At 41.7% G+C, this 23,222-nt stretch overlaps 1 protein-coding gene across 8 annotated transcripts; it reads right to left on the bottom strand.

The window, feature by feature from the left end:
• Window positions 1-1,409: 1,409 nt before the first annotated feature.
• Window positions 1,410-19,051, bottom strand: slc25a34 (solute carrier family 25 member 34). 8 transcript variants are annotated; one of them, XM_084173725.1, is made up of 8 exons: window positions 18,967-19,051; window positions 17,713-17,900; window positions 17,012-17,070; window positions 15,856-16,866; window positions 7,219-7,284; window positions 4,369-4,521; window positions 3,987-4,121; window positions 1,410-2,485 (listed from the first exon to the last, which is right to left on the bottom strand). In XM_084173725.1, exons 4-8 carry the CDS (start codon window positions 16,483-16,485, stop codon window positions 2,303-2,305), a joined length of 1,167 nt encoding a protein of 388 aa, XP_084029851.1. In that variant the 5' UTR covers window positions 16,486-16,866; window positions 17,012-17,070; window positions 17,713-17,900; window positions 18,967-19,051; the 3' UTR covers window positions 1,410-2,302. The 8 variants fall into 8 exon arrangements, with proteins under 8 accessions (XP_084029851.1, XP_084029846.1, XP_084029848.1 ...); XM_084173720.1 differs by having other exon boundaries at window positions 15,856-17,070; XM_084173722.1 differs by having other exon boundaries at window positions 15,856-17,021.
• Window positions 19,052-23,222: the final 4,171 nt, after the last annotated feature.

Below are 23,222 nucleotides of genomic sequence, written 5' to 3'. Positions count from 1 at the left end.
GCAGAAGGAGGAGTAGGTTACAATTTTGACGGCCAACTAGCTGAAACAGTTTGAGAGGGTTTATCTAATGTTCATTCGTCAGATTTTGGCTCATCTTGCTATGGCTAGCATTAGTTGTTGATCTTGCTGTTGTTGTTGATGTGCATAACTGAGGGAGAGAGCCTACCTTTTCATGGTTGTTTGATCAATACGACTGTAAAGTTCCCAAATGTAAGAGGACTCCCGTGGTATTGACATATTTGCAGAAATCAATTCAGGTGGCTTTTGGCGAATGCGTTCTAATGATCTAAAGTCATGCTGTTGCAACTGCCTGTAAACACACAGTCCAATTCAAAGTGAATGATTGCAGGCCTGTATGGCAAATGGCTTGTTTGCATAAAGTCCTATTGTGGCTCTGATTAGCTATGGTGCACTGGTCTGCGTAGACTCCGGTCCTGGACGAGACAGATGTTTTTATTAGGTTTTATTATCTGCAGTGTCTATTAATTGTCCAAACGCATGGCCGCTTTCCCACTATATTGCTATAGAATTTTCACAAATGCCTTAGTATACGTAATTCCCAAACATTCTAATAATTTATGAAAACGTGAAAATTACCATATCTAAGTCCTCGCTTGTCAGCCGACCAACCACCCTCGTTTTGTTTTTGCCTTCAAAGTAATGTTCTGTCTTATGTAACCATCACAAACGTAACATATCATACTCATTTCAGTGTTCCGGATTGACATTTACTATGTTACGTCTAGTCTATGAGACCAGGCTGAACGACTCACCTTGCAAAACACAATCAACAGGGTTGGAGTCAAATGCTAGCCATACCGGGATCTGCAGTATCCAGTTTGAGGGAGACTTTTTCCTGTTTTTTTCTGACTCTCACGATCCTCACAAGTATTTGTTTATTATCTCATGCTAGAAATGTCTATCCCAAAATGTACAGTGATATTGTCATTGATTAGATAGGCAGTAAGAAGACCAAGTAGTGTGAATTAATATCCTTTCCTCCTCAACACGACACCCTTCCGATAATTGTCATGTTGCCTTCATTTTCTCCATGTTGAAATTTCAAAGGTCGTATGATAGTGGTCTGACGACGTGTGCCCCCGTCTGTCTGAGTAGGCCTATCCGTTAACTGATCAAAAAGGGTTGCAAATAAATAACTGTTATAGATAGGCTTGACTATTAAACTATGATCAAAAGCACTGTACCTAAATATAGAGATGATTGCTTGAAATTGAATCAAGGGAATCTGACTGATTACATTGGAGCGTAATGCTTTTAAGAAATGAATGATCAGAAATTAGGCTGGGCTACTCACCTGTGCCTTCAGTAGGGTCTGTAACAATGTTAAAAAGTATAAAGATCTAGAATAGCAATTCAAAAGGCTTAATACAACAATTATACATTTGTACTTCAGTTAGTTCAAGTTATTTTTCTTTAGGCATTTTTATTTTCACACATTGCATGGAAAAGACAAACATATCAGTAAAACTGTAGGCTCAATATTATCCAGGTCACTAACCCAGACTAAAAAGCACATATTACATGGACTTGGTGATCTGACCAAACGTAATCTTGTTTCATGAAAAATGGGCCTTCTTGTGCACAGTTTGACTTTTGACCATAAGGCTTAGGCATGGAGTGAGCCTCATCTTACATATCATCCTTCAACATCACTGTCCAGCAATTTGCAGTGTCTACAAAATCAACCTGAGATAGATCAAGTTTTTTAAATCAAGTCAAGTAACATACAGTGAATGTACAAAACATTAGGAACTTTTCATTCTTTTAACATGACATAGACTGACCAGGTGAATCCAGGTGAAAGCAATGATCCCTTATTGATGTCACTTGTTAAATCATGGGCCAGCATCCCTGTGGAACGCTTTCAACACCTTGTAGAGTCCATGCACCGACGAATTGAGGCTGTTTTGAGGGCAAAAGGGGGTGCAACTCAATATTAGGAAGGTGTTCCTAATGTTTTGTACACTCAGTATGTCAAGCCATTATGTGTCCTTCCTGTCAACCCCTGAGGGAGTGCAAGTCTATTCTGTGGAATCGAGAGCGTCTCCTCCTCCTCGTCTCTCCACCAACTTTACACACTGCCGTCACAAAGAGCATCTACTGCTCGTCTCTACCAACGGACCAGTTATTCATTAAACTCTGTCCACCATATGAGGCCTTCTGTCTTAGCTCCGGCTCTGATGAAGACAGCAGGCCCAAACATGTTGGTTTTAGTAATGAATAAGTATTTTTTAAATCAACTTCCATTGTCCTCCAGGATTGGCAGAATATCCTCTTCTCTTCAGCTCTGGTTCTGGACGTCCTGAAAGGCCCGTTGTCTCATCAGGTCCCAGAAGAGCATGCTGAGAACGGTGTGAGGGCACAGGCGGAAGAACACAGGGCCCATGCCTTTATACAGCCCCAGAAGACCCTCTGTCCGGCACACCTTCACCAGACAGTCTGAGAAGCCCAGGTACAGACGACCCTAACAGACAGGCAAGAGAGGCAGAGGATAAAACTGTGAGTTCAACAGCTAAAGACAGTTACAGTATACAGTGCATTCAGAAAGTATTCAGACCCCTTGACTTTTTCCACATTTTGTTACGTTACAGCCTTATTCTAAAATTGATTTAAAAAAAAAAAATTATCATCAATCTACACATCTACACCCCATAACGACAAAGCGAAAACAGTTTTTTTATACGAAATTAAAAAGTGTATTTACATAAGTATTCAGACTCTTTGCTATGAGAATCGAAATTGAGCTCAGGTGCATACATTGATTATCCTTGAGATGTTTCTACAACTTGATTGGAGTCCACCTGTGGTAAATTCAATTGATTGGACATGATTTGGAAAGGCACACAGATGTCTATATAAGGTCCCACAGTTGACAGTGCATATCAGAGCAAAAACCAAGCCATAAGGTCAAAGGAATTGTCCGCAAAGCTCAGAGACAGGATTGTGTTGTGGCACAGATCTGGGGAAGGGTACCAAAACATTGCTGCAGCACTGAAGGTCCCCAAGAACACAGTAGCCTCCATCATTCTTAAATGGAAGAAGTTTGGAACCACCAAGACTCTTCCTAGAGCTGGCCGCTGGGCCAAACTGAGCAATCGGGGGAGAAGGGCCTTGGTCAGGGTGGTGACCAAGAACCCGTTGGTCAATCTGACAGAGCTCCAGAGTTCCTCTGTGGAGATGGGAGAACCTTCCAGAAGGACAACCATCTCTGCAGCACTCCACCAATCAGGCCTTTATGGTAGAGTGGTCAGACGGAAGCCACTCCTCAGTAAAAAGGCACATGACAGCCCGCTTGGAGTTTGCCAAAAGGGACCTAAAGGACTCTCAGACCATGAGAAACAAGATTCTCTGGTCTGATGAAACCAAGATTGAACTCTTTGGCCTGAATGTCAAGCGTCACGTCTGGAGGAAACCTGGCACCATTCCTACTGTGAAGCATGGTGGTGGCAGCATCATGCTGTGGGGATGTTTTTCAGCGGCAGGGACTGGGAGACTAGTCAGGATCGAGGGAAAGATGAACGGAGCAATGTAAAGAGAGATCCTTGATGGAAACCGTCTTCAGAGCGCTTCAACAAAGTACTGAGTAAAGGGTCTGAATACTTATGTAAATGTGATATTTCAGTTTTTTATTTTTAATACATTTGCCAACATTTCTATAAACCTGTTTTTGCTTTGTCATTATGGGGTATTGTGTGTAGATTGATGAGGGGGAAAAAACAATTTAATCAATTTTAGAATAAGGCTGTAATGTAACAAAATGTGGAAAAAGTCAAGGGGTCTGAATACTTTCCGAATGCACTGTAGATCTTGTAAATCTGTGAGTTCAACAGCTAAGAGCCAGAGGTATACAGTATATGGAGAAGGCAAGGTTCTACTTAGAAACCAAGACCAGGGAATATCAGGGTGAAATAGGCAATTCCAATGATGGTGGACAAAGGAAAACAAGATATTGAAAAGAGGCTCACCCTATGACGCTCATCCACTGGCTGGTTGTAGAGGCGTGTGCTGATGACGTCAAACGGCGTCATGGTGATTGTCACAGCAACTCCACTGATACAGGCAGCTGTCAAGGCAACCAGCCAGCTGTTTGGACTGTACCACTACAAGGACAAAGAGAAAGAAATCAAACAACTGTAGAGGTGAAAGATTATTCATATCTTGATGGCTACTTGTATGAAATGTACCTTCGAAAGAACAATAAACACACTCAAACACTTTCAATAGTTCTATATACACCATCCTTATCTGCTGGTATTGTCCTGTACAGGTCATTCTGCACGTGTGATACCTGGCTTAATGCAATACGCAACACAGCCTTTGAGTGCGATACATGGTTTCTATAGTTACCTGTAGACGTGTCACCCATTCCTTGGCGGAGCTGAAGGTAGCTAGTTGGGCGGCTGATCCCACCATCACTCGAGGCACAGCCCCGTTCACACCCCTCCACAGCCCCACCACGCCCTCCCGCCGGTAGATATTGGCGAAGGCACTCGACACACCCTGACGGAGGGAAATTCAGGTGAAAACAAATACATTTTATGAGGGAGAAAAGTTGGAAGTGTTGAGCCAGAAGTGTAGGCTATCAGCCCACCTGAATACAGGTAACTTTCCCCTTCACTCCATGCAGTTTGGGTTTAGGGTCAACCACTCTAAAGAAACAGCATGTTGCCATTTCCTAGAGATGATCAAGGCCAAGCTGGACAAAGGGGGTGTTGTAGGTGCAGTTTTCCTTGACCTCGGAAAAGCCTTTGACACTGTTAACCACAATGTCCTCCTTTCCAAGCTATCCAACTTCAACATTTCATCAAATGCTTTCAAATGGATTGTGTCTTATCTGGCAGACCGGATGCAATGTGTTTTGGATTAATAGTGAACTATCATCACCAAGGGATTGCACTGTGGGGGTGCCACAATCCTGTGCCCTTTGTTATTCATTCTCCTATATTAATGGCCTTCCATCTGTATGCCAGAGTGTGGATATTCAAATGTTTGTGGATGATACAGTTCTTTATACGCATTTCTATGCTGATGAAGTGGCAAGCAAACTAACAGCATCATTGTAGAAAATGGCTAAATGGCTCAACCTCTCCTGCCTCACCCTCAATGTGGGGAAAATGGTAGCCATGTACTTCTCCACAAAACTAAACAAACACGCTTACCCGGACATACTCATCCAAGGACCAAAAATAAAAACAGTCACCGAGTTTAAATATTTGGGCATTATATTTAAACTTAAAAAAACATTAAGAAATCAGATAGTCTTTCAAATTTTAGATACATCAGGAACCAACATGTATTTACATGCAATGATCTTCTCTCACCTGTTCTATTGTATCACCAGCTGGTTTCAAGCCAATGAAACATAAATTAAACCCCTTCGATCTCTATATAAACAAGCACTGAAGATCCTGGACAGGAAATCACATCATTACCATCACTGCAATATTCTCCCCAAGTACAATCTGTTCCATTTCGACAACTTTGTTTTTCTCAGATGTTTGTCTAGTTTGTAAGATTATCATCAATGTTGCACCCCCACCTCTGAAAGATTTTGTCATATTAAACTCTGAACGAAACAGCAGAATCACCCCAACCTCCACAAGAGGAGTCTGTGTCATTCCTAAAAGAAAACACCTTTGGGCAGTCAGCATTCTCCACCTCAGGCATTAGGAAATGGAATTCCCTCTACTTTAAGAAGCACTAGTGACTTTAAATCATTCTCCATGCAGATCAAAGCATGGATCAAGACGCATCAATCCTGCACACATTGACTAATTCTTAATGCACTCAAGTCTCAAGTCTCCTGTATTTGTTGTATTATTTGTTGTATTTTATGTTTCCTGTATTTGTTTTAATCTGTTATCCTACTATACTACTGTATGACTGATGTGTATTTAGTTATGTTTATGTATTTAGTTAGTTAGTTAGGGACTGCAGATGAAAATTAGCTGTGCTTTGCTAACTCTGGTGTGAACATCATATTTCACTGTCTAAAATCTTTAATTGCACATGGTCCCTTTAAAATAAACTATTACTACCATTTATAGTGCTTCTCGCTGTTGAATGTGAAAGTGTTATCTTATCGAAATCCCTCCCTGAAGTATGGACATTTTTCTACTATTAAGTTATCAACTCTGCGCTTACATCACTTGTGGATATTTTGCCCACAAATGGCAGTGTGTCAGGGTATTGGACAGCTTCAGCCTACAGCACACACAAAGGGATATTGTGCCAGCTTTACAATAGCAAACCTGCATACCTTAGATCTATACATTGGCTTTGATCGTTATTGTAAGGGTGTGAACAGTTTGCCTGACGACTAAAATTGAATTCTTCTCTGGTCTATGTTTCCTACATACTGTACTTCAGTCTGAGACTGCCATTGTTGAAGTCGTTTGTGGTGACATCAAAATGAGGGGTGTTGTACAAAGTCATCAGCGATTGGATCATCTCTAACCAATCAGAGTATCAAAGACAATGACTCCTTTTTTTAAAACCACTTTACCCACGTGTGTTCTGGCTCTGGCCCAACCCATTGGTTTCTGGGACCAATCAGAACGGTTTGAATGCATTTGCGTTCTAGAAATCATCGGGGAGGTGCTCAGATCCAGACTCATTGCGGCGAAGAAACTAACGTCCATAGGCGTGGCGTAGCATTTTGCCTGAAGCAAGGAGTTTGGGTAGCAAGGCAAGTGAACAGTGCCATGACAAATTAAAAATATGTATCTCTGAGATCAAAAGGGCCACAATACATCCCTTAACAGGGTTTTTAAAATAAATCCCTGTGCTTGTCTTTTTCCTTGTGATTACAGTATTAGTCACAAAGGTTGTGTATCATTGTCTCGTTGACACCCCTCCACGCCTCTGCTTGCATGTTACTGATTGGCTGGTGGTTGTGATGTGTCACTGGGGTTCGCACGGAGCTGTAACACATGTTTGGGGCCGTGTATTCATCATTCATTCAGCATTGTTTACACTAACACCGACACTCCTGACCACACTGATATGATTAGTTATGCTGGGGGTGGGCTGAAGAAGTAGGGGAGAGAGAGAGAGGGATGATAGAGGAGTGGGATTGGAAACAAAGTGACATATTGATATAACATGAAGGACTGGTGTACAGCCTGAACAACTAGAGAGCCAGAGATCTTGAACACTTGGTCCAACTGTTTGGCGCACACCACACGCACTCCTCACCTGATGGTTGTGCTGGTGACCCACTGCAATGGCCTCGACTGTCTGGGCCTGTAAATGTGTCTTCACCTGTGGAGGAAACATAAAACACTTGCTTCAATGTATTCTATTCCAGAGGAGGCTGATGGGAGGAGCTATAGGAGGACAAGCTCATTGGAAGAGAGCTGGAATGGAATAAATGGAATGTTATCAAACACATCAAACACATGGAAACCACGTTTGACTCCGTCCCATTTATTCCATTCCAGCCAATACAATGAGCCCGTCCTCCTATAGCTCCTCCCTCCAGCCTCCTCTGTTGTGTACCCATTTCACATGCACAGCATTGCAAAGAGAAACTTTGCATTACACCTCCCCATAATAACAGAGGCACAACCCCATCACTAAATAGAGACACACTGTTCAGTGGGTACACCTGGTATGAGTTATGTAACATTTACACGTTTTTGAGCACTCTGCACACACAGGCACACACATCTCCATGACCTCCATTTCACATCTCCCCTTCTCTCTCTCTCTCTGAATGACCATTATTCAGCTTACTGAGATGACACTGCACACTGACTGGGTCTAGAAACCTGAGTTGGGCTCTCACAGTACACATGCACACACACCCAAGTCTGACCCCTCCCTGCTTCTTCTCACATACCGAGTGCAACCAAAAATATCCTCACATCTCTTTCTCTTTCTATCTGTCTCACTCTCTCTTTCCTTCATATACTGCCAGAGAGCATAGGAGGGAATGCTGGGAAGTATTTTGGGTAGTGCTTAGAAGTAGGTACGTGCTGGGTATATTTAGTGACCCAGATTCTCACAAACATATCACCATGCAGATGATATAGTGTTTCCACGATGCTGCAGAGGTCAGATGGCTACATTGACGTATTGAGCAACAGATTCAGCCTAGACAACAACAGCAGCCTGAGTATATGAGAGCCACCTTGGGTTACACAAGTTAAACAACTGCCTTAACTCATGGGGAAATACAGAGCCACTGTAGAAGCCACTGACCTTCGCACAGTAGAAACACAACTTATGATATGTAACACACTGAACTGGCTGACTTGATTAATTTGTATTTACAGTACACACACAAACACGTCAAGTTCTCATAACAGGGAAAATGGCTGGGACAATATTACTACCCGCATACAAAATAAATTAATGATACAAACAAACACTGTCACACTTAGGGACAGATCTAAATTTACTGGGGGGGGGGGGTCCAACATAGGGGAGGGTTGTCAAACGTATTTTTTGTGTGTGTGTTTTTTAATTGGGCACAGGGGAGGGTAGTGCGGTTCTCAGGTTTACATTTGCTCTTCTTTTTGTATTTTCCCTAATGGCTTGACTTACTTTTGATATTACCGTAATAAAGTTTCGAAACGTTTGTGAAGGTTTGGTATAGTGTGGCTATTATTAAGCTTTAGCTACTGCAGGTCTATGATATGAAGGCAGTGCGCCCCGGCGCTCCAACTGACTCCGACAGTTGAACTTGAGGTGAGGAAGACTGTTTCAGACCTACCAGAGTTACTCCTATAATCTAACAATATAATGCTTATCTTTATACAAAATATTCGGATCTAAAATAAACGAATTAGCCTCCTTCTGTACGTCTATCTCTGTATAGCAGAGGCAGTAGCCATCTGACATAAATAAATGAATGTCAGTGTCGTAGCATGCCACCGGCATGTCTCTATCTCTCACTATCTCTCTGGGGTTAGGCCTAAGCTTTTCTGCCTTTATTTATTTATAGGTGACCAAGAACCCGATGGTCACTCTGACAGAGCTTCAGAGTTCCTCTGTGGAGATGGGAGAACCTTCCAGAAGGACAACCATCTCTGCAGCACTCCACCAATCAGGCCTTATGGTAGAGTGGCCAGACGGAAGCCACTCCTCAATAAAAGGCACATGACAGACCGCTTGGAGTTTGCCAAAAGGCACCTAAAGGACTCTCAGACCATGAGAAACAAGATTATCTTTTTTTATGGGGGTAGATCAGCTTAATATTGCAGATAGATTGTAACTTCTATCAATGTAATTGTCTGCATCACTTCCAATCCCCCATGTTTTTTATACAGTGGGGAAAAAAAGTATTTAGTCAGCCACCAATTGTGCAAGTTCTCCCACTTAAAAAGATGAGAGAGGCCTGTAATTTTCATCATAGGTACACGTCAACTATGACAGACAAAAGGAGAATTTTTTTTCTCCAGAAAATCACATCGTAGGATTTTTATGAATTTATTTGCAAATTATGGTGGAAAATAAGTATTTGGTCAATAACAAAAGTGTCTCAATACTTTGTTATATACCCTTTGTTGGCAATGACACAGGTCAAACATTTTCTGTAAGTCTTCACAAGGTTTTCACACACTGTTGCTGGTATTTTGGCCCATTCCTCCATGCAGATCTCCTCTAGAGCAGTGATGTTTTGGGGCTGTCGCTGGGCAACACGGACTTTCAACTCCCTCCAAAGATTTTCTATGGGGTTGAGATCTGGAGACTGGCTAGGCCACTCCAGGACCTTGAAATGCTTCTTACGAAGCCACTCCTTCATTGCCTGGGCGGTGTGTTTGGGATCATTGTCATGCTGAAAGACCCAGCCACGTTTCATCTTCAATGCCCTTGCTGATGGAAGGAGGTTTTCACTCAAAATCTCACGATACATGGCCCCATTCATTCTTTCCTTTACACGGATCAGTCGTCCTGGTCCCTTTGCAGAAAAACAGCCCCAAAGCATGATGTTTCCACCCCCATGCTTCACAGTAGGTATGGTGTTCTTTGGATGCAACTCAGCATTCTTTGTCCTCCAAACACGACGAGTTGAGTTTTTACCAAAAAGTTATATTTTGGTTTCATCTGACCATATGACATTCTCCCAATCCTCTTCTGGATCATCCAAATGCACTCTAGCAAACTTCAGACGGGCCTGGACATGTACTGGCTTAAGCAGGGGGACACGTCTGGCACTGCAGGATTTGAATCCCTGGCGGCGTAGTGTGTTACTGATGGTAGGCTTTGTTACTTTGGTCCCAGCTCTCTGCAGGTCATTCACTAGGTCCCCCCGTGTGGTTCTGGGATTTTTGCTCACCGTTCTTGTGATCATTTTGACCCCACGGGGTGAGATCTTGCGTGGAGCCCCAGATCGAGGGAGATTATCAGTGGTCTTGTATGTCTTCCATTTCCTAATAATTGCTCCCACAGTTGATTTCTTCAAACCAAGCTGCTTACCTATTGCAGATTCAGTCTTCCCAGCCTGGTGCAGATCTACAATGTTGTTTCTGGTGTCCTTTGACAGCTCTTTGGTCTTGGCCATAGTGGAGTTTGGAGTGTGACTGTTTGAGGTTGTGGACAGGTGTCTTTTATACTGATAACAAGTTCAAACAGGTGCCATTAATACAGGTAACGAGTGGAGGACAGAGGAGCCTCTTAAAGAAGAAGTTACAGGTCTGTGAGAGCCAGAAATCTTGCTTGTTTGTAGGTGACCAAATACTTATTTTCCACCATAATTTGCAAATAAATTCATTAAAAATCCTACAATGTGATTTTCTGGAATTTTTTTCTCAATTTGTCTGTCATAGTTGACGTGTACCTATGATGAAAATTACAGGCCTAACTCATCTTTTTAAGTGGGAGAACTTGCACAATTGGTGGCTGACTAAATACTTTTTTCCCCCACTGTATATATACTCCCCTTTATTACTTTTCAACCCCGCCATCCTTTCCCTACTTGGGGTAAATTAGTGAACAACAATGCCCAGGCCTCTACTTCCAGCCTATACTTACAATCTACACCTTATGGACAGAGTCAATTTTACAATAATTATATATATATATATTATTTTTTTTGCTGCTGAACAACTTCTACTCTCAAACTCTCCGATCATTTTCATGATGTCCATCCGGTTTGCTTCTATATGCCATATCTTTCTAACTGTGCTCTTTCCCAAAAGCTCCCAACATACAACCTATATACTTATTATGGACACAGTATGCTTACATTATTAGTTATCTTGTTATTATTTGTTGTTATTTGTTATAAGTCCCATCCTTCAACTCCATTCAATACCTCCCATCTATCTCTTAACACCATCCATATAGGATTTCTATTGGCCATATATATTTCAACCCTACTGTGATGTTTTACAAAAGTTCTGAACCTTTCTATTCTCATTGCTTCTACAGATTGGGAATTAAAAATAAACATTTTTGCTAAAAGTATTATTATATTATTGATCGATTGACTATGACTTTTCAGATCACTCAGTAATGCTATCTGCAAGGTTAGCTCCAGGTAAATATTGCAATCCTTTAGCCATTCCTGGACCTGTGTCCAAAAACAAGCTACAAATGGACAGAACCAAAACAAATGATCTAATGATTCTGTCTCTTCACAGCAAAATCTGCAGAGCTGGGAAGATTGTATCCCCCATATAAATAACATTCTATTGGTAGCAAGAATTTTATATAATAATTTAAATTTAAAGATTCAAATTTTTGAATTCGGTGTCATTTTGCGTGTCAGTTCATAAACACTATGCCATGGGATCGGTACGTCAAAAATCTCTTCCCAACTATATGGCTTTTTCTTTGCAACTCTGCCTAGGTCAGCATCCCGGAGTCGCCTCTTCACTGTTGACGTTGAGACTGGTGTTTTGCGGGTACTATTTAATGAAGCTGCCAGTTGAGGACCTGTGAGACGCCTGTTTCTCAAACTAGACACTAATGTATTTGTCCTCTTGCTCAGTTGTGCACTGGAGCCTCCCACTCCTCTTTCCATTCTGGTTAGAGCCAGTTTTCGCTGTTCTGTGAAGGGAGTAGTACACAGCGTTGTAAGAGATCTTCAGTTTCTTGGCAATTTCTCGCATGGAATAGCCTTAATTTCTCAGAACTATATTAGACTGACGAGTTTCAGAAGAAAGTAATTTTTTTCTGCCCATTTTGAGAATGTAATCGAACCCACAATTGCTGATGCTCCATATACTCAACTAGTCTCAAGAAGGCCAGTTTTATTGCTTCTTTAATCAGCACAGCAGTTTTCAGCTGTGCTAACATAATTGCAAAAGGGTTTTCTAATGATAAATTAGCCTTTTAAAATGATAAACTTGGATTAGAAAACACAACGTGCCATTGGAACACAGGACTGATGGTTACTGATAATGGGCCTATGTAGATATTCCATTAAAAATCAGCCATTTCCAGCTACAATAGCCATTTACAACATTAACAATTTCTACACTGTATTTCTGATCACTTCGATGTTATTTTAATGGACAAATAAATTGCTTTTCTTTCGAAAACAAGGACATTTCTAAGTGACCCCAAACTTTTGAACGGTAGTGTATATAAATATATATATATATCATACAGTGGACACCTAAGCCTATACATTCAATACCCTGATACATTTAGTGCTCAAATCTCTGAGAGCTGAACCGTGAGGTGGACAATTATTATTTTAGGAAAGTAGCCTAAAAACCAATAAATAAAATAGGCAATAAAATGTTGCACATGCTACACATCGAAACACAAGGAATAGTGTTTTTGTCATTTGTTATAGCTGTTTTTAAGAACACGTAAATGTGGCTCATTTAGCCAACATCCTTCATTTATTGATGGCGCTGGCTGCACCAGGTTGGATCTGAATGCATATAGATGTCCGTAAAATATCTCAAATGTCTGGAAAAATTAAAATCTTCCCTGTCATGTTTTCCTAAAGGAAACTCTGAAATGGCATAATGTTTTTATGAAGATTTTATACAGTGAGGGAAAAAAGTATTTGATCCCCTGCTGATTATGTACGTGTGCCCACTGACAAAGAAATGATCAGTCTATAATTTTAATGGTAGGTTTATTTGAACAGTGAGAGACAGAATAACAACAAAAAAATCCAGAAAAACGCATGTCTGAAATGTTATAAATTGATTTGCATTTTAATGAGGGAAATAAGTATTTGACCCCTCTGCAAAACATGACTTAGTACTTGGTGGCAAAACCCTTGTTGGCAATCACAGAGGTCAGACGTTTCTTGTAGTTGGCCACCAGGTTTGCACACATCTCAGGAGGGATTTTGTCCCACTCCTCTTTGCAGATCTTCTCCAAGTCATTAAGGTTTCGAGGCTGACGTTTGGCAACTCGAACCTTCAGCTCCCTCCACAGATTTTCTATGGGATTAAGGTCTGGAGACTGGCTAGGCCACTCCAGGACCTTAATGTGCTTCTTCTTGAGCCACTCCTTTGTTGCCTTGGTCGTGTGTTTTGGGTCATTGCTATGCTGGAATACCCATCCACGACACATTTTCAATGCCCTGGCTGAGGGAAGGAGGTTCTCACCCAAGATTTGACGGTACATGGCCCCGTCCATCGTCCCTTTGATGCGGTGAAGTTGTCCTGTCCCCTTAGCAGAAAAACACCCCCAAAGCATAATGTTTCCACCTCCATGTTTGACGGTGGGGATGGTGTTCTTGGGGTCATAGGCAGCATTCCTCCTCCTCCAAACACGGTGAGTTGAGTTGATGCCAAAGAGCTCCATTTTGGTCTCATCTGACCACAACACTTTCACCCAGTTCTCCTCTGAATCATTCAGATGTTCATTGGCAAACTTCAGACGGGCATGTATATGTGCTTTCTTGAGCAGGGGGACCTTGCGGGCGCTGCAGGATTTCTGTCCTTCATTGCGTAGTGTGTTACCAATTGTTTTCTTGGTACTATGGTCCCAGCTGCCTTGAGATCATTGACAAGATCCTCCCATGTAGTTCTGGGCTGATTCCTCACCGTTCTCATTATCATTGCAACTCCACGAGGTGAGATCTTGCATGGAGCCCCAGGCCGAGGGAGAGTGACAGTTATTTTGTGTTTCTTCCATTTGCGAATAATCGCACCAACTGTTGTCACCTTCTCACCAAGCTGCTTGGCGATGGTCTTGTAGCCCATTCCAGCCTTGTGTAGGTCTACAATATTTTCCCTGACATCCTTGGAGAGCTCTTTGGTCTTGGCCATGGTGGAGAGTTTGGAATCTGATTGATTGATTGCTTCTGTGGACAGGTGTCTTTTATACAGTTAACAAACTGAGATTAGGAGCACTCCCTTTAAGAGCGTGCTCCTAATCTCAGTTTATTACCTGTATAAAAGACACCTGGGAGCCAGAAATCTTTCTGATTGAGAGGGGGTCAAATACTTATTTCCCTCATTAAAATGCAAAACAATTTATAACATTTTTGACATGCGTTTTTCTGGATTTTGTTGTTGTTATTCTATAGACTGATCATTTCTTTGTCAGTGGGCAAACGTACAAAATCAGCAGGGGATCAAATACTTTTTTCCCTCACTGTAATATTCGCATGAAAATCTGTCACCAATTGGATGGAAACCTAGCTATAGTATAGACACCCTAAAGACTCTGGCAAGTGCGCTAGTCCAGTGTCACTTTGATCATGCCTGTACATTATGGTTCACCAGCAGCCCCAAACATCTAAAGAATAAGCTACCAGCCAAACAAGCTTGGAAGAATTGTACTTAAACTCCCCCCTCATACTCATCTGGAGGTTGAGCATTTTTTTGTCTCTATCTATGTAATTGTATATGTATTTATGTAAAAATAAAAATGGGGACCACAAGGGAAATAGGTCCCTGACTTCTTTGTGCAATCCTGGTCACTTAAAAATATTTGTGTATTTATGTATTTTTTTTACTGACAAATAAAATCAATCAATCAATCCAAACTGTGCAGCGGCCAATTAATGAATGGAAAGAGACGTCTGTTACAAAATAACAAAACGTTTAATGACATTCAGAGATTGTCGAGCCAAGCCTTCGATACTGGGTAAACTTACAAGATAGAGAGGGATGTATTTTCTGTTTGTCAAGATTGTCTACTTATTGTAGTGTTGAAAACGCAAACCATGATATCGAAGTGCCCGAAGTCAGGATGCTTTGTTTACTGGTTGTGTGGTGCATTGGCACAGATACCTGTTGGTGGAAAATGTGTTGCATATATTTTATATAATTATAAATATGGCATTAAAATGTTGAAAATCTGATTTCCCCCTAGCTGATCATTGTTTGCAGCCGGCTCTGATCGTTGTGTAATGAAACAGGCAGGGAGAGTGAGCACCTCTGTGGTGGTCGGCGAACCATCAACCTTCTGGCCCGTAGCCCTGTGTGGCATCGACCTTCCCACAAAAGCATGCTGAAGTGGCAAAGTCGATATCCATGTTTATAAACACAGGGTCGCTACAGTTATTGTTATTTCTGGTCGTAAACATTATTTTGAATTAATTCTATAAGGGGGAGGGTGTTCAATTTATTTTAGAGTACAAGGGGAGGGTCATGTGAAAATATGTTTAATGTTGGGGAGGGGGGTGCATTTTTTAAAATGACACCTTGAGTTGGAACAGCCACTCCCCCCAGTACATTTATATCTGTCCCTTATCATTATACTTCACAAGGTATCCATGTACAGAGTGCTCAAAGAGCCTTTGCTGTGAAAATTGGGGCACATACTCCAGGGTGAACACTGTTAATATTGTAGGGTCTGTATATGGCAATATGACACCCTAAGTGCCCTCCATATCGCCTTACTTCATCCAAAGCTATGCACTACGAGAGAGAAGACAATACAACAAACATGTATGCTACTCACCAGATAGGCAGGAGAGGCGATGAAGGCCCCCAGAGCCCCGGCCACGGCCCCTGACATCAGACTCCCTCCAGGGGCTGCAGTGACCCCCACAGCATCACAGTAGGAGTAGAAGCCCAGCCTCACACCGTTCATCAGACTCTGGTACATCAGCCCAGCCGAGAGCCCCTTCTGCAGCCCGCGGAGCCCATCCGTCCTCCCCACCACCCACAGGGCCTGCAGCACCCCGCGGTAGTGCTGCTGGTAGGACCCCCGCGCCCGCAGCTCTCCCTGTAGCTGCAGCCGTGTCTTTACCACCTCCAGGGGGTTAGTGAACACACAGGCCCCGCAGCACGACAACGCTCCAAAGGCAAAGTCCAGCGGGGGCCACAGGGCCGGAGGCAGTTGCGGCGAGGGGACTGAGGTGGCCCGGGAAAAAGGGGGGACTGGGGATGTCATGGCAGCTGAATGGAGCTGAATAGAGTTGGAGCTGGGAGAACTGAACGGAGAGTTTGTGGTGGGATAGTTCATGAGCTGGGTACCGGTCATTTCTGAAGGGTGGAGTGTCCAAGGTGATGAGTCTACCCAGGCTATGGAAGGGCTCCCAGGTGGGTGAGAGGTTATGGAGTGTGACGGAGTGTGGGTATGGTGCATGTAATCATGACAGCGTGGTAGGAAACAGTGAGGTCAGAACTGTGTGGCAGGTAGCCTTGCGGTTAAGAGCATTGGGCCTGTAACCGAAAGGTCGATGGTTTGAATCCCTAAGCTGACTAGTTGAAAAATCTGTCAATGTGCCCCTGAGCAAGGCACTTAACCCTAAGAGTGTCTGCTAAATGACTGAAATGTAAAACTCTACAGCTGACGTAGAGTGGTATGATAAGAATTCAGCGATTACTGCCTGATATGACGTCACGTGACCTGTGCTCCTGTCACTGTACTCCTCTGACATTGGTGCTCAGTGTTTCTGGGATGTTGTCCTTAGATATCTTATGCCAGTCTCTTCATAAGTAGCAACATGTTGAGGTCCTCAATGTCCTTGAAAACATAGGATGAATTGGGTTAAAGAGTTGTATTTGTTCACTGAGCTTAAGTGTCTAAATGTGTAATTATCATTGAGGAAGTCCAGCCAAGAGATCTAGCCCAACCCGAGAGACCGCAGAGCCTGCGATGAGCCAAGTACCTGCAGGGTTCTGTAAAAGAATAAGGGAACTCTTAGATTCTAGCTTTCTGTTCCATTTCCTATGAGAAAAAAAAACATGTTATGAGGAGGGACTACATGTCCTGCTTTGGTTGCTTCTTTGGTTCCCTTTTCTTTAGAAAATATGTAACAGGAGAGTAAGGAGGACAGCTGACACTACATTTCTTCCCAACAAAACTCAGTCACATAAGGGCAATTCCACAGTAACAGAAATGCACTGAGACTCAGATTTTTCACTTAAAAATGTGTGCCAAACAAAAACCATTGATTTCAAAGTTTAACAAAACATCCAACTCTATGCACAATGACTACTTTTAACAATTTGCACAGAAAACTTTACAAAAACTGTGCAGATGCAAAATTTGGTAACAGAATTTCGGTAAAATTGCTGTACAGTAGAGCTCAGTACAGTACAGTAAAGTATAGTTCTGTATAGTTGAGTACAGTACAATACATTAGAGTACTCAACTCTAGTGTGCTCTACTGTGTACTGAACTCTACTGTACAGTACAATACAAGACAGTACTGTACTGAACTATACTCAACTATTTAAAAACTTTACTGTACTGTGCTGTGCTGTACTGTGCTCTCCAAACTTGTAAAACATAGACGTCTATGATTGGTTCAGATTTGGTCTGAATCAATCATGGACGTCTATGTTTGGGCGAAATCAAGGACCGTACCAAAAATCTATGTTTGTGGACATTGAAATCAAGGCCAGGGCGGACTGACCAAATTTCAACTACTTTTCAACGTCCATGGATGTCCTGTGTCGGTCGGTGCTCAGTGGGTAAGGATGCTGGTTACATTACATGGAAAAAGAGGGGGCTCATGGGTAGGTGTCAGTAAGATCCAGGAGAGGTGATGTTAACTGGAGAGAGAGAAGAAGGAAAGAGAGGCAGCGAGAGAAAGAGGGAGAGAGATAGGGAGGGGTTGTCCAGACTGTTATCACACTTGCTTTTACCACCAGACGACAGAAAGAGAAAGAAAACAGCTATCAGCTGAACATAACAGTATGCCAGTGGAAGGGAAGACAGTAGCAGGTGACCCAACTGTGGTCCAACTGTGGTTTGTGACTACTTTGATTTCCCATTGTAGCCACTCTGGGTCATCAATTGCGGTAATTCTGTGTCATCAATTGCAGTAATTCTGTGTCATCAATTGCAGTAATTCTGTGACAGATTTTTTGGAAATTCTGTTACCAATTTGGAAACAATCAATTAATAATTAAACTTTAAATATCCTCCCTCCTCACCAGGGAGAGTAATGTGAAACTATTATAAAGATATGTTGGTTTTTGGTAATGGAATTTAAAGGCACAGGGCAAGGTTTCCAAAACTTACAAGGCCAATAATTTATCCAAAACTAAATATAAGTGTTGATATTAGTTGGCAGGGGTCTTTACTTCAACATGATTTTGTTTTGACGTATTTCTAATACCTTTTAAGACTTTTCTGGTAGATGTTTTTTAAGACCCCTTTTCCATCTGACCAGAAATCAAACCCTTTGCTTATTCCTAATATTTAGGATAGAACATGGTTGAAAAATGTATATATGCCTTAATAAATAATTAAAATAGACTCTTAGCTTTCATTTGACATCAGATTTGACATGCTCCTATGAACTTCACATGTTGGTGCTCATGGGTCCTTTTACATGGAAATGGCCATAACACTCATATTTTCAAAGATAACCACCCATGCAGTTTGATCACTTTACAACTTGTACAAAGACAAATACACACAAACTACTGAGAACAGCACACAGATACACATACTTACTCTACAATTACAGACATAAGCAGGGATCACAAGTTACAAATCAAGCACTTTGCACCTCTGTAATCAGACTGAAGTCTGATCCCCAGAGTGACTCCACATAATCTGCACATATCCACAATGGTCTGAATGTCTGATAGCAAATTAAGCTAAACTTACTCTTGTTGTGTGTTGTGTTCCTTTCCTCTCGGCTTCCCTCCCTGCACATCCAGACAGCATTAGTAAACATATGTCCCCAGCAGTCCCATCCATTGTGGAAGTCTCCTCCTACTGCCGTAGGCCAGAGCCAATCAAGACTGGGCCCTGTTGCCACCTCAACACATCCCCTGCTCTGTTCCAATCGAAAGCTCTGCACTGCCCCCTGCCTTGGTCCAATGGATTCTCTCTGGGTAAAAGGTTATAGTTTTGAGAACGGAGGTGGTGTATAAGGGTGTCACATAGGAAAAAAGGGGAAAAGTATATCGACCACTGCTGTCAAATAGAAGGACTAATCCTGTGCTAAGGAAAAATAGGTTAGTCTGGGACCCACAACAAAGAAAGTGACAAATTTATAGGCTTCTACACTCTGTCCCTATTAAAAGAAGGTTGGTATTTTCATCATATTCACGGAGGTAGGGAATTATTATTAGGTAAAAAAAGGTTAATTACTTCTTTATGAACAAATCACAACACTGGCCTTGAAAATTGGGGACAGCTTCAATGGATTTGGAAACTCTTTTACATTTGTTTTTCTTCAATGGATGGTTAAGTAGTGAGGAAGTTAATTCCTGTACTCAAACTACCTTTTTTAGAACAGCGTTTTGTTTCAAAATTACTGCCTTCGCCAAGAGCTCATACCAACGTCAGTTTTCCTTGTGTTTCCAATCCCCCATTCATTTGATTCTTGCTGTAACCACAGCGGCCACTAGAGGCCCACATTGTCCAATTTGAGAAAGTTGCCACTACCGCACTGACTCTACTAAATCTCTTGAATTTCTTTCACAATTATTGCCTTCTCCAAATTTGAGGTATATAATGAAATGTTCAGTTGCTTCTCTTATTCATGATTTAACCTTGGAGTCCTTTATACCTTTAGCACATCTGAAATACGATGTTTTCAAAAGTGTGTAAAGATGTGTGACAGAATGTAATCTTTATCTTTATTATACAAATGATTTGTAAATCAGTTAAAGATAATCCCGCCACCACTTCCCTTCATCAGAGGCCAACTTTAATTTTCAATTTTTGAACGTAAAAACAATGTAAACATTTTTTGAAAGTTGAAGCTCATTTACTGCATTTCTATACAATATAAAAAAAACGTTTAAATGCCATTTGGAGAAAATATTTATTTTGCTATTATCACCTTGGCTGCTGCAGGTTCATTCACCTCAGTTGATCTACAAACACATAGCCTATTATCTTGACAATTGCAATGTTATACCCCTGAAAGGGGGAAAATGTGAAAAATGATTCACACTGACACAGCATCAGCGATGAAACGAAAACGTATTACATTTTTAGAACTGTATTGGTAGCATTTTTATGCATTTTAATGTAGGCCTATAGAGAAGACAGGCCATGTGGAGACGTTCATTTTGAGTTCTAAGTTCCTAACTTGTTTGATAAGATTAGTATATATTTTCTCAGGGGACCCCAAATGGGGCTCCGGCCCCAAGTTTGGGAACCACTGTACTAACCTCTCTCTCTGTCTCCTCTGCATGCATTGCAGCTTGCCTCAGCCTCACTGTCAGCCTGTCTGTCTCAGTAGCCTACTCTTTGTAAAGCAAAGTTAGAGCGTATTTTTTGCTCCTGCTGAGTTAGGCTCCGTTTAACCTTAGCTTCTTACTTCATCCTTCTAGCTGGCTAAGTAATACTAGCCTGAGTCCTTCAAAGTTACTGCAATAGAAATCTCTGCCGGCAGCTAGCCACTTCACTGACATACAGTGCCTTCAGAAAGTATTTATACCCCTTGACTTTTTACACATTTTGTTGTGTTACAGCCTGAATTTAAAATGGATTACATTTAGATTTTTGGTCACTGGCCAACACACAATACCCCCTAATGTCAAAGTGGAATTATGTATTTTGCAATTTTTACAAATTAATAAAAAATGAAAAGCTGAAATGTCTTGAGTCAATAAGTATTCAACCCCTTTGTTATGGCATGCCTAAATAAGTTCAGGAGTAAAAAATTGGAGGCAGTGGAGGCCGCTAAGAGGAGGATGGCTCATAATAATAGCTAGAATGGAGTCAATGAAATGGTATCAAACACATCAGAGGTGGTTTCCATGTGTTTGAGACCATTCCATTGACTCCATTCCAGCCATTTTTATGAGCCGTCCTTCCCTCAGAAGCCTCCACTGGTGACAATACTAGTGTTTAACGTGATTTTTGAATGACTGCCTCATCTCTGTACCCCACACATACAATTATCTGTATCAGTCGAGCAGTGAATTTCAAACAAAGATTCAACCACAAAGACCAGAGAGGTTTTCCGATGACTCGCAAAGAAGAGCACCTATTGGTAGGTGGGTAAAAATACGAAAAGCAGACATTGAATATCCCTTTGAGCATGGTGAAGTTATTAATTACACTTTGGATGGGTATCAATATACCCACTCACTCCAAAGATACAGGTGTCCTTCCTAACTCAGTTGCCGGAGAGGAAGGAAACCGCTCAGGGATTTCACCATGAGGCCAATGGTGACTTTAAAACAGTTACAGAGTTTAATGGCTGTGATAGGAGAAACCAAGGATGAATCAACAACATTCTAGTTACTCCACAATACTAACATGTACAGAATAAAAATATTCAAAAACATGCATCCTGTTAGCAACAAGGCACTAAAGTATTACTGCAAAAAATATGGCAAAGCAATTAACTTTTTATCCTGAATACAATGTGTTATGTTTGGGGCAAACCCCTGTAGCTCAGTTGGTAGAGCATGGCGCTTGCAATGCCAGTGTTGTGGGTTCGTTTCCCACGGGGGGCCAGTATGAAAATGTATGCACTCACTAACTGTAAGTCGCTCTGGATAAGAGCATCTGCTAAATGACTTAAATGTAAATGTAAAACCCAATAACACACATTACTGAGTACCCTTCTCCATATTTCCAAGCATAGCGGTGGCTGCATCATGTTATTGGTATGCTTGTAATCGTTAAGGACTGGGGAGTTTTTCAGGAAAGAAACAGTATGGAGCTAAGCACAGGCAAAATCCTAGAGGAAAACCTGGTTCAGTCTGCTTTCTACCAGACACTGGGAGATGAATTCACCTTTCAGCAGGACAATAACCTAAAACACAAGGTCAAATCTACACTGGAGTTGCTTACCAAGAAGACAGTGAATGTTCCTGAGTGGCGAAGTTATAGTTTTGACTTAAATCTGCTTGGAAATATATGTCAAGACCTGAAAATGGTTGTCTAGCAATGATCAACAACCAATTTGACAGAGCTTGAAGAATTTTGAAAATAATAATGTGCAAATTTTGCACAATCCAGGTGTGGAAAGCTCTTAGAGACATACCCAGAAAGACTTACAGCTGTAATCACTGCCAAAGGTGATTCTACAAAGTATTGAATACTTATGTAAATTAGATATTTTCAATACATTTGCAAAAATGGCAGGTAGCGTAGTGGTTAAGAGCATTGTGCCAATAACCGAAAGGTCGCTGGTTCTAATCCCCGAGCCAACTTGGTGAAAAATCTGTCGATGTGCCCTTGAGCAAGGCACTTAACCCTAATTGCTCCTGTAAGTCGCTCTGGATAAGAGTGTCTGCAAAATGACTAAATTGTCAAATGTCTACAAACATGTTTTCACTTTGTCATTATGGGGTATTGTGTGTAGATGGGTGAGAAACACAATCAATTGAATTAATTTTGAATTCAGGCTGTAACACATCAAAATGTGGGATAAATCATGGGGTATGAATACTTTCTGTATAAGCGACTATTCATCAGTTGTGCACTGATTCTCCGAGTCAGTTTTTGTTTGTATGGGGGTTGTCTGTGGACATGGCAGAAATCGCAGGACTGTTTTAAAATTAATTGCCTTTTGTCCTGCATCTCTCAAACACAGTCAGCAGCCAGTGTCACTCTCTAGTAGTTGCTGACTTGAGCTGACTGCAAGCTGGGTAGTTCGTTTCACGTAGGCCCTCAACCTGTGCGGCGAGAGGGCGGAGTTAGCAGTTTGCGAGAGTGGTGAATGTGCTGCTAAAAACAATTATGGGTAGCTGCAGCCCTATATGGCGACCGGAGTATCTCCGAGGGCGTGTCGAAAAGAGTGGGTGTATGGAAAGCGAATCAGCTAATTGGGCAGATTTCTTGCCACTCAAGACCGTTTTGCGTAGCTGATTGGGCTGCACGACTAGTCGCTAAACTGTGCAGTGTTGTATGGACATTGCTGTCGCTGGCAGTAGCTAACGTGGCCAGAA

This window comes from Coregonus lavaretus (assembly GCF_964263955.1).
Source record: "Coregonus lavaretus genome assembly, chromosome: 12".
Taxonomy (NCBI): domain Eukaryota; kingdom Metazoa; phylum Chordata; class Actinopteri; order Salmoniformes; family Salmonidae; genus Coregonus; species Coregonus lavaretus.
Note: the sequence above shows the minus strand (reverse complement) of the source record. Positions and strands in the feature narration are given on the sequence as shown.

Excerpts from the sequence above, each read along its gene's own strand:
- slc25a34 (XM_084173720.1), bottom strand. The coding sequence starts at position 16,485 with ATGCACCATACCCACACTCCGTCACACTCCATAACCTCTCACCCACCT. Across the intron at positions 4,122-4,368 it reads AATGGGTGACACGTCTACAG|TGGTACAGTCCAAACAGCTG; the intron begins GTAACTATAGAA and ends TTGTCCTTGTAG. Across the intron at positions 2,486-3,986 it reads CAGTGGATGAGCGTCATAGG|GGTCGTCTGTACCTGGGCTT; the intron begins GTGAGCCTCTTT and ends CCTGTCTGTTAG.